The following is an 11,336-nucleotide window of genomic DNA, read 5'->3' as shown; positions in this document are numbered from 1 at the left end:
TATGAAAGATCAATCCAAGTCTGGATCAGATAGTGCGTGTTTTTCTGTGTTCAGGGCAGAACTCAGGCAGAACCGACGCTCTACGCGCCGAGGGTAGAGAACATTTTTATCATTTCCCAAAGGCAGCGCAGACAGAGAAGTTGACAGTGCTTGACTGTTTTGCATAATGAAAAAAAAAACTTGTACTCCCCAATCCCAGGAACAAAGGATGGGGTCGAACCCCTGCGGTTACATAAACATGTTGGAATTATTCTGCAAATAGAGAAAAACAAACATGGATCCAGTACATCATGTTTATCTGTTTCATACCATAATCAGCCATAAGCCAATTTTATTGACCAGGGTATGAAAATATCATATACAGTAGAGACAGAAAGAGCTCTAATAATAGTTATACACATAAGAATATACTCATAAACATACCATTGAAGCTACTTTAATGCTAATAGCGCCACCTTGTGTACAGTCTTTGTACTTCCATGCCTTAAGAGACTGTGCTGCCACAGATCATCCGAGTTCAACTCGTCACAGCAGGTGGAGCATTTCCTGTAATTCTTCCTGAACCATCCCCAATAAAAGTTCAACTTACTGATGTGTGGACATGGAAAGAGAAGCTCCTCCAGGCACCAGATGTGGATCCTGGGATGAAGCGGACTCTCCAGCCTCTTGACCCTGACACTTCTTTTATCTTGTTTCTAGAACCACTTCTCTTTACAAATAATCTCCAAATCCTGAAGGTTTTGATGTTGTTGCTTGGCAACCTAAAGTTTCAGCTCCTTTTACAGATTTTCCACAGGGAGACGGGTGTAGGTTCTTCTTATTGAACTCACTTTTGTATCCTTGGCTAAAACTACTGGATCAAGCTCCATTCGAGGCAATTGAGCTCAATTCAACAATTGTCTTCAAATTGTTTTTGCAGATCTTTGAAGGCTGTGAAGAATCTCCTGTAGCAGTCTGTATTACCACAAATCTGAAGAACCCTCTGACAGAAAATCATGAAGTTAATCCACGAAGCTCCAGATTGTAGACTTCAGACTGTTACCTGTTATTACTTCAATTTTGGAATTATGGAGCCATCAGCGCTCTCATTCATACTGACCACCTCGTGGATGGTCTTGTCATCCATTCCAGTCTTTTACAGGTCAACAATCTGGTTCCAGATGGAGAGATTTAAATGGAAGAGGGTAGTTCTGGTAAACTATAATCTAAATGTGCTCTGTGGGATTGGACGTTTGTGACTGTGAAAATCATTGGAGTACACTGAACTTGTAGAACCACACAAACTTTCTCCAATTTGTTATTGTCTAATGTTGGTGAGTTTGAATAAGCAGTAACCTAAATCGGTAACACTTTATTTGAAGGGGGCTGAATAAGACTGTCATGACACTGTCATAAACATGACATAACTCCTGTCATGAACATGAATAATCCTTCATGAATATTTATGACTGTTGTCATAAAGCGTCATTCAGTAAATTATGACACTTTTAATACAAAGTTGACAATATTCAAAATGTCTTTGTTATGACAACTTGACATTAACCAAGAAATCATTACTGATATAAATTTGCTATAAAAGTATTACTGATTGCACTTTAAAAATTAGGTAACTTTATGGTAAAATTTAAACAGGTGTTATGTCATGTTTATAAAAGTGTCATGACAGTCTTATTCACCCCCCTTCAAATAAAGTGTTACCCCTAAATTTCCTGTTCTTAGATGACAGTCTGGCACCTAGTGTTTTTTCCTCCTGCTGTAGCAGATCTGTTCATGGACGATACATTATATATCTCAGTTGCAACAAGTAGTTCTTTGAGCGACTGCTAACTTTTTTCCAAGTCAAACTACTAACTTCAACAAGGCATTTTTGTCCAAACAACTAATACTTACTGGGTTTTTCCCCCTCTATTATACACATGAATGATGGTGGCACATGGAAATTCCAGTATACGAGCAGTTTCTGAAATAACCAGGATAACAACTAATAATTGTTCAAAGTTGCTTAAATCTTCTTTCTTCCCCATTCGATTGCTTGGTGTGACCTTATTAATTTAACAATAGTCAATAGTCAATTATAGTCAAGCAATAATTGACTGACGTTACATTTTAAATAAACTGTCATTTCATCTGAATCTGTTTGAACTGAAGATATCAGAGCTGGACGCTCAACAACTTTTATTTGCTGCACCTTCAGCAAATAAGGTGGACTGGGGAAAATAGAGGATTTATTTTTTCATCAAGGTTCTCAGATCCTCCTGCCTAACTTTTGTCTTCTTCTGTGTTTGCCTCAATGAACATCTAAAAAATCTTTGCATATTACAAATGCCATTCTGGTAGGTTTCCATGTTGTTGGCTAAAACGGGCTTTTGGAGCTGGGGCAGGACAGAGCACACAGGCATTGTCTGACCCATTGATAAAAAGAGAATGCTGACTGTGCTGAACTGCAGTCAGTCTAACTACATCCACACCCAGTGTGTAGCTGCTAAAAACCCTGAACCCAAACAGACTGCCCAAGTTGCCCCTGGGCCAGGCAGCCTTTTGCAACCTTTTGCTGCCTGGCCCAGTTGCTCTTGGCCTGTGGCTGCATGGTGCCACTAAGCCCCCTGTGTTGGCTAGCCAAAGCCCAGAGGGATTACACTAATGAATACAATGGGAAACCAGTGATGGTGAGACAAGAGGCTTGTGGAAATCCCCAAACATCTTCTAACAAACTACAGCTGAGATCATGAACATTGATAGCAATTGTGGCCTTGATTCTGTTATTTGTTCTTTATGCACTGTTTTTTTTTTACTAATAATTTCTGATAAAATAACATACTAAAATTTCCAAGACAGTAGTGAAGCAATTATACTGAATACCAGTTCAGATACAGGAGGGGGAGTCATAGCATCTTTCCCATCTCAGTAAAAACCACCTGCAGGATTCCATTTTGGGGGTTCCCTTTGTGTCAGACATGTTGCCTGTAACAGATTTGGGCCTAATTTTTATTTTTGCAGACCTACAAAAACAACTCTTGGATCATTCAGTGTAGTCTACAGGTATTGAAAATCAAAAGTTATCAAAAGGTTTTTGTTGCAAAAAGCATGTAGGCATGGCCAAGCCACAAAATCTGACGTCTTGCTATCAAACAGGATTGTGTCATAACTTCCACATACAAGGGTGGATCTGTACCAAACATGCATCTGTCATCACAAAACTCTCTGTGCATTTTTATTTCCACCTCTTAAAGGTAAAAGACGTTCTGCTTCCTATTCACTGTGACTGACTCCGTTAGTGGTTGTTGCTCCATTGATCCTGGGAATCATTGTACCTAAAGCTGGTCAACATCCAGCCAGGCTGCAGAACAAACCAGCAGCATTATGTCACTGACTGGCTGAACAGATGTGTGTATCTGTTTCATGCAGGTAAAGTTATTCTGTGTGTCTGTAGGCCAGATTCCTGGCCTTTTTGTTCCTCACGTAGAATTCCTCCATCCACCCATAGTTTGTTTTGGCAGCCATGTGAGTCTGGTATGTTTGTGGAGGGCATTGGGTCGCTCCAGGGTATGGTATTAATGGTGCCCCCCCCCCACACACACACACATAGGCCCCTTCTGTCACCTCTGATTCTGCTGACAGGGTCCAACCCATCATGAGATAATGCCATTCCAGAGGGATTGTTGTTAAAGCCTGTCTTTCTGGTCCTCAGGTATATAAAGAGGTGTCAGCTGTGGAACGGGGGACGAAGCACCGTGGAAACATTCTTTATTCACAGATTTTTATGGTCTGCTTTATTCTCCTATTCCTGCTCCGTTTGCAATTTCTGTCCTACTGGACTCTGAGTTCTGCAGGTGAACCTGCCAACCTGAGCCAAACCAAGCAAACATAGACCAAACCGCCTCCAATCACAATGGATATTGCCATCCAGCACCCCTGGTTCAGACGTGCCTTGGGCTCCATCTACCCCACCCGACTCTTTGACCAGTTTTTTGGAGAGGGAATGTTTGACTATGACCTTTTCCCCTACACCACCTCCACTATCAGCCCCTATTACAGACACTCACTTTTCCGCAACCTTCTGGATTCTTCCAACTCTGGGATCTCTGAGGTAACACAGTTAAGACCCTGACAGTTGAGAACAGATTAACATTCCTTAAGCTCTTTATAGTCCTCTTAATGTTAGCTGGAGTGAAATGGATCTTCTGCTGTGTTGTTGTGAAACGCACAAGGTCTTTCCACAGTGCTGACTGAACCTTTCTGTCCATGTGTGTTTCTTCAGGTGAGGTCTGACAAGGACAAGTTTACAGTCTACCTGGATGTCAAGCACTTCTCCCCCGATGAGCTGAGCGTGAAGGTGACTGATGACTACCTGGAGATCCAGGGCAAGCATGGAGAAAGACAGGTGATGCTCTTGATTTTTCTCCAATCAGGACTAACTTGGTGAGAATGACAGTTAGACAGCATCCAAGTCTGATGTCACTAGAGGGATACCAGGAAAGAAAAAATATAGAAGGAAGAACATGAGGATATTAGGGAGAAAAAAGGAGAACACAAGGAAAGGACAGATAAGGAAAGAGGGACCGGAGGTAAGAACGGCACAAAGGGATAGAATGATACAAGTAGGGATAGAAGAAAAGAAGAGGAATGAAGAGGGAACATAAAAAAGAAAGGTAAGAAGGAAAGTGGAGGAATGAGGGGTCAATCATTGAGGAAGAAAGAACACAAGATAGGAAGAAAAGAACAATGTAATGAAGAACAGATAAATATACAAGGAAAGGAAAGAAAGAAGCAACACTAAAACCCAGCAACAAAAAACCAAGTCTGAAAATTCAACCTTTTTTCCAAACTTATGTGGACCTGGAAAATACTTCAATCTAACTCCATTGTTTTCCAAACTGAGTCCTGGATCTGTTCTGTGAGCTGGTTCTCTAAATGTTCTGAGTACCACTAAATGTCAATACTCCTTAGTTGCACGAAAACTCATTAGTTTTCTCACATCTTAGAATATGCTCTTTTGTTCTAAAGCAATGGCATCATATTTTACTGTGTCTTATGTACAAAGATATTTTCTAGTAAAATCTAAAGCTATAGAAATATATATCCCTAGCTCTTGGGAGTACAGCCAATCGGCACAAAGGAAAATGAATGACGCTCCTCAATTAGCTATGTTGCAAACAGCAGCCAATAGCATGTCTAGTAGCATTGCGCCTAGGTATTTTAGTTTCCCAAACTCCAAACTACATTTTCTTTCAAATATTTTAGATATGCTTCAGGAAAAAAAATCTACCAATGGACAATTTTTCCACAAATAATTTGGTATTAAGTTCCACAGAAATAAATCAATGAATAGGTGACTCAGACTGGGTCCACTGTACTGAATAGTCCAATTCATTCCAAATCAATTCAGTTTACTTCTTTGGTACCAACACCAAAAAAGTAATCTCAAAGCCCTTTACAGAAAAACAAATGAACCACATGTCAGTCAGAACAACCATCTTCACTTTCAATAACAGAGTCCAAAGCGATCTGAACTAAAAAGACCTCCAGTCAAATCAGATGAAGTCTCAAGAAGCTAATTAGATTCTATACAATGGATCCTGGTCCTGGAGGGCAGGTGTCCTGCAACTCTTAGATGTCTCCCTGGTCCAACACACTTGAGTCCAATAGCTGAATCCCCTCCTCAGTGCAGTCAGGTTCTCCAGAGTCCTGCTAATGACCTCATTATTTGACTCAGGTGGGTTGAAGTAGAGACACATCTAAAAGTTGCAAGAGACCAGTCCTCGAGTTGCCCACCCCTGTATACAGTCTAATACTGTTCAGTATGGTGTAAAAATACCATTTCATCTAGCTGGAAAACACAGTTGAACTCCACTTTGACTTAAAACCATCAACCAGAACCAGATTTCATAAACATTTTGGGCATATGACCACCTTGTGGAGAAACCTATATATAACTCATGTTCAGATCTTTAAGAAGTCACTAATTCTATAAGAAATTGATTGTATTTCAGACTTTTGAGATTGAGTTATGTCAAAGTTTGGTCCTAATATTTCTTCTTAAAACATAAATGGGTAATCCTCAACCCATACCTTATGGCACCAACCGCTTTGTTTTTCAGGACGACCATGGTTACATTTCTCGCGAGTTTCATCGCCGGTACCGCCTGCCCACTTCTGTTGACCAATCAGCCATCACCTGCACCCTGTCAACTGATGGTCTGCTGACGCTGACTGGTCCAAAGCTATCTGGAGGAAGTGAATCTGGTCGTGGTGAGCGTAGCATCCCCGTCACCCATGATGACAAAGCCAATGCTGCTCCATCCTCATAGAGGAAAATTGGTTCACTTCCCCAAGAATCTGCTAGTCTGAGATGGACAACCAGAGATTTCTTCTTCTACCCTTCCCTAAGATACTCGTTCTTCTTCCTTCATTTTCTCTAGTTCCTCTATAGCATTCTCATCCAGAACTATAGTATCATTGTTTTTAAGTATAACATAGATTAGCCCTTACGGGCTAAGTATGGTGCTCAAAACCCTTTCTTCTTTTGTCCTGCCCTGTAATGTAGTGCAGACCGTGTTCAGTGAATATCTGCTAATAACATATAATAAAGCTGTATAATTAACAAATTGCAACCAGTCTATTTATTTATTCCCAAAGATTCAGCTGAACTTGGGATGCATGAACAACAGAAAGCCTAAGTGGTCTGTAATCGAAAGTTCTTCATGGTAAAGCAGGTAGTACAATTCCAACATCCTTCTAACATCTGGTCTTTACCTGGTTTGGTAAATTCACCATCAGATTTATGACAAGACATCATGTAGGACACTCCTCATTCATCAGCTTCTAGAACCACCTCCTTTATTAGGAAACACTTTCTATTAGACTTGACAAATCCTTTAAATCATTGCAGAGGAATTTTGGTCGTCTTTACAAGTTTGCAACAGTTTCTGTCATTACAGTATCGGTGTAGTACATTATCACCACCTCAAAAGACTGCTTGGATACGATGTTTAGTGAAACATATCTCAGACCTACAGTAGTTGGGTTTCACCTTAAAAGGATGTTGTGGATGCTCCTACCACCATGTGCTGGACAGCTGTAAAGCTGGCAAACCCTGATCAATACCAGGTTGTGACTACCTGCCCAACTGTAACTACTTCAACATCAGTGGACTGGAGCCGACATATGGAGTTGGTGAAAATGCATTTAAGTCCTGGCTTTTAAGTGTTCTGCTAAAGATGACAAAATATACTTTAACTATATGGTATTTGTCAGCTTGTAGTTCATAAATGACAGCAGGTGTCTGAAAAAGGTGGCAATCCTAGATTTAAGACTGACAAATTTAAAACTCACTCTGCATGCAAGAAGTAGATTTTTAAACATCTGTGTACAGTTCCTTTTTGTTAATATTATCGGTGGCCAGTTTAAACATCTTAAATATTGAAAAATCCAAAGAACAACTGTTTGAAGTAAATCCAGAATAAAAAACTTTCTCATCATTTCTGATGCCTACACACCATCCATCCATCATCCATCCATCCATCCATCCATCCATTTTCTTTCACCCTTGTCCCTCAGTGGGGTCAGGAGGTGCTGGTGCCTCTCCAGCTAACGTTCCGGGCGAGAGGCGGGGTCACCCTGGACAGGTCGCCAGTCTGTCGCAGGGTTGTCTACACACCAGTTAAAATTAATATTATAACCTACATTTTTCTATGTTGTACATGCTGGGTGCAAGGATAATTAGGTGTACAATGGATGGATGAGTACTGGGATGTGTACCTCCTTGCAGGTGGTTGAACAGCAGAACACCAACAGAAACACAATTCTCTGAGAAGTGTAACTATCATTTTTATGGTTAATAAGTCAATTAAACATACCATGAATAATAATGAAAAACAGTTTAACAGTGTAGCATTAGAAGTATAAAATCAATCAATTCAGAACCCTTCAGGTCAGCTCAAATCTAACTGAAAGACAGCAATGGGTGACAACAAGCAAACTGAAGATGCAGAATCCAGAGTTCACACTTCTGGGTTTATCTAACCGGACCTGGAAAACATACACAACTTTGTAAACACACGGAGAAGAGCCAAATGTTTAACAGGTTTCCATCTTTACGGCAGGGTTGTGTACTTCGGAGGGCCTGTAGGTCCTCCAGGGTTTGCTGAGCTGTGGCCTTCAGGCTGGGCTGCAGGCTGGAGGTGAGCCGGCCAACCCGAGCCTGGAGCTCCGGATCCAGCAACGAGGAGCCGAGAAGCAGCACAACATCCTCTTCCAGCAGAACGGACTGGAGTAGGCGCAGGCAGTGGAGACACACCTCCCAATGCTCATCTGGCAAGGGGCCAATCAGATGACAGGATTCTAAACTACAGCAGGAACCATTAGTACAGAATGTCAGAATTATCAACCCTACCATCCAACAGCGTCCAGATGAGTGGAATGAGATCTTTATTCTCAATGATGAACTTCAGTCCTTTAATGCTGATGCTCACATTATACAAAGCCATCAGCATCAACCTGGAGCAGAACACCAGCACACAGCCCGAGTCCAGCAGTGTCTTAGTTAAAATGGCTCTGATAACTGCTAACGTTGGCTACCTACACTTTCAGTTTGGGGAAGATGGAAGGCCTCATCAGCTGCAGCAGCTTCATTAGCGTGTCCAGCAGGACGTGTCCTGAGCTGGACAGGAAGTCCCGCCCACATGTTACTGCTGCTATATCTAATAGGAGGAAAAGCAGTAGTTGTTTAACATTCAGTCAAACTAAATATACAGTATATATATATATATATATTCCAACATATTGGACTCACTTGTGATTGTCCCTACCAGAGCCAACACAAACTGGTGCTCTTGAGAGTTGTGGTCCCCGGGTTGAGTTTTTATCTCGTCACCCATGGACTTGACGAAACTCTCCAGAGTCTGAGCAGTAACAGTCAGGAAGCAGGGGAGCTTTCCCTTCCCCATGGAAATGCAGAAAATATAGAAATAGAAACATTAGACAGCAAAATCTGACATCTGAAGAAAAGTATTATATTTTAGCTGAATCTGAATGTGCAGTGTGTTATGAGATGAAGACATAAATCAGCGGTGGTTGTCATGGGGATGACAGCACAGAGACGGACTCACATCAGCCAGCCAGGTAGTCACCGTCTCCTCCCTGGACGAGCCACTCCACAGGAGGCTGCAGGCTGCAGAAGCCAGGGTGGAGCAGAAGTCGGCCTGCTGCTGCAGCTCTGCTCCGCTCTGCCACAGCTGCTCACGCAGCAGCAACTTCTCCTACACACACGCACACACACAAATACACACAGGAACTAAAATCATGGATGCTACTGTCTTGTCTTTAAAATGTTCCACATTTTTATTTTGCTTTACGTTTGTTGGGTTGTTATGTGACAGAGCAAAACAAAGGTGGAACAATAAAGTACTGCTGAAATAAAGCCAAATGCAGTTTGCCACCAGTCCAGTTAGGGGCACATGAGCCATGTGGAAGGAGGTGAAGGAGGTTTTATTTAGCAATGAAGTTGATGTGAAGATGAATGGAGCTAAATCCAGGACAATCCTACATGACATATATTTGATTATTTTCCGTCTCTCTGTGACTTTTCTTCACATGAATTCCTCCCAACCCCCCCTACCCCCGAGCCACCCCTGGCCTGACACTTTCCTGCTCTCACCTCTCTTTCTTTCTGACATTCAGAGTGCGCTGCCTCCAGCCGAGACTGAAGATGTGAGCAGTCCTGTCTCAGCTGATTCTGTTCCTGCTCCAGGTGTTCCTTCTCTAAACACAAAGCCACATTTACTGACTTCCTCTAATGTGACACAGTCCAAAAAAAACAAGCTCTTGCTTTCCATATGCATTGCTCTGATGTGACAAGCTTATGCTAATATGGATAAGCAGCGTCAAACCACAGAGCATCTCTCCAAAAATAACAACAGTCTTTTCCCCTGATTTATGCTACTTCTGGAGTGATGGCCTCTTCCCCTCTCAGTGGCATTTCAGCTCATGTTGGTACAGGAAATGAGATGAGTTTGAATATGGATACTGACTTATCACACACTTCTCACCAAAACCCATTCATATCTCGGAAGGGAACCAGATATGAACAGAAGGCCTGATTGGTTTTGGTCTTAAGGTGTTGCCATAAATTAACTCCAACGTTGTGAAATAACAAGGTAGGGTAACACCATCTGAGCTTTCCCTTAATCTCTCTTTTTTCCTAAAGTTTTTCTTGAAGCATCATAAAGTATGTTGGAACTTTGGTTATAGTATCATACTTGTCTCTGCTCTCCGGGCTTTGTGAAGCATTTCAGTCAGATCACCATTCAGAACTCGGGGCAGGAACTCTCTCAGCTGCATGACTTCTGTTGTTAATTTCTCTAAATCCCTCTTCCGCACTCTCACAAACGCATCCTGTAGAAGAAAAGAAAGAAATGTTCAGTAAAGGCAACACTAAAGCAGAGAAAATACAACTAACTCTAGTTTTAATAGTTTACCTTAGCCTTGTGATTGTGATCCACGGATTTCCCGCCATATAAAGACGACATCTCTACTCTGATGATTACAGAAGTTCTCCTATATTGTTACATTCATATTGTTACATCGCTTCAGTCTGAAGCGATGTAACAGTAACATTCAGGTTAGCTAGCTAACAGTAATGTTAACTAGATAGTAAAAAAAATATTGAAGTGAGAAGACAGAGAAAGTACTTGCGTTAATAAGCCCGACATCACTCATTATTTAAAAGATAATCATATAATAACAAGATAATAAGAATAATTGCCTTCATGTGAAAGAAAGTGCGGTTGATACCTCAGTGACGTTCCTAATCGATTATTTACCAGAGTTGTCCGAGCCAGACGAAATACCGCTAGAAAACTCCAGTCCGGGTCTTTGGATTCTCCGCACGTTCACAGAGGCTTATGCTGCATTCAGTGTGTCTCGGATATGGAAGCTTTTTGAATTGAAATCAGTTCCGTCCTTTTCGTCTTCGACGTACAAAGTAGATTTAAGTTGTAGTGTTTCTTTTCTGTTCATTACAAATATGAATTCGAAAGTTGTGTAGGTTTCTCAGAGTAAGTTGCAGCAATGCTCAAAATTATATTATTTCTTAAAATATTGCAAATTAAAAAAACCTTCGTTAAATATGCAAGACCTTTTCTTTAAAAAAATTAAACTGGTGGTTAGGAAACTGTTCAAATTCATAAATTAGGCATCCTCCTCTTTAAATAACTTTTCTTTTGATTTTACTTCAGGTGCTGGAAATACCGAGTTTCCGTATGGCGTGAACGCAGCATTATCCCCTTTTTCTTTTGTGTTTCAAACTCTCCGCTGAGACCAGAAGTGACCCAGAGAAA

At 41.2% G+C, this 11,336-nt stretch overlaps 2 protein-coding genes across 6 annotated transcripts; one reads left to right on the top strand and one right to left on the bottom strand.

The window, feature by feature from the left end:
- The first annotated feature begins 3,708 nt into the window (after nt 1-3,708).
- On the top strand, nt 3,709-6,611 carry cryaa (crystallin, alpha A). Its single transcript, XM_008430147.3, has 3 exons — nt 3,709-4,087; nt 4,259-4,381; nt 6,099-6,611. The coding sequence occupies exons 1-3, from the start codon at nt 3,890-3,892 to the stop codon at nt 6,306-6,308; spliced, it is 531 nt and encodes a 176-aa protein (XP_008428369.1). The 5' UTR covers nt 3,709-3,889; the 3' UTR covers nt 6,309-6,611.
- A 204-nt stretch (nt 6,612-6,815) lies between these two features.
- Nucleotides 6,816-11,299, bottom strand: hsf2bp (heat shock transcription factor 2 binding protein). Of its 5 annotated transcripts, XM_081614256.1 has the most exons (10): nt 10,792-11,299; nt 10,476-10,554; nt 10,257-10,392; nt 9,656-9,759; nt 9,108-9,257; nt 8,792-8,936; nt 8,582-8,699; nt 8,393-8,496; nt 8,113-8,310; nt 6,816-8,028 (listed from the first exon to the last, which is right to left on the bottom strand). In XM_081614256.1, exons 2-10 carry the CDS (start codon nt 10,524-10,526, stop codon nt 8,015-8,017), a joined length of 1,020 nt encoding a protein of 339 aa, XP_081470382.1. In that variant the 5' UTR covers nt 10,527-10,554; nt 10,792-11,299; the 3' UTR covers nt 6,816-8,014. The 5 variants fall into 5 exon arrangements, with proteins under 5 accessions (XP_081470382.1, XP_008428216.2, XP_008428223.2 ...); XM_008429994.3 differs by having other exon boundaries at nt 6,816-8,310; nt 10,763-11,299; XM_008430001.3 differs by having other exon boundaries at nt 6,816-8,310.
- Between the last annotated feature and the right edge of the window lie 37 nt (nt 11,300-11,336).

Source organism: Poecilia reticulata, chromosome 2 (assembly GCF_904066995.2).
Source record: "Poecilia reticulata chromosome 2, P_reticulata-male-v2, whole genome shotgun sequence".
In the NCBI taxonomy this organism is placed as follows: Eukaryota; Metazoa; Chordata; class Actinopteri; order Cyprinodontiformes; family Poeciliidae; genus Poecilia; species Poecilia reticulata.
Note: the sequence above shows the minus strand (reverse complement) of the source record. Positions and strands in the feature narration are given on the sequence as shown.

Excerpts from the sequence above, each read along its gene's own strand:
- cryaa (XM_008430147.3), top strand. The coding sequence starts at position 3,890 with ATGGATATTGCCATCCAGCACCCCTGGTTCAGACGTGCCTTGGGCTCC. Across the intron at positions 4,088-4,258 it reads CCAACTCTGGGATCTCTGAG|GTGAGGTCTGACAAGGACAA; the intron begins GTAACACAGTTA and ends GTGTTTCTTCAG. Across the intron at positions 4,382-6,098 it reads GCAAGCATGGAGAAAGACAG|GACGACCATGGTTACATTTC; the intron begins GTGATGCTCTTG and ends TTTGTTTTTCAG.
- hsf2bp (XM_008429994.3), bottom strand. The coding sequence starts at position 10,526 with ATGTCGTCTTTATATGGCGGGAAATCCGTGGATCACAATCACAAGGCT. Across the intron at positions 8,937-9,107 it reads TGACTACCTGGCTGGCTGAT|GGAAAGCTCCCCTGCTTCCT; the intron begins GTGAGTCCGTCT and ends TCCATGGGGAAG. Across the intron at positions 8,700-8,791 it reads TCTGGTAGGGACAATCACAA|ATATAGCAGCAGTAACATGT; the intron begins GTGAGTCCAATA and ends TCCTCCTATTAG.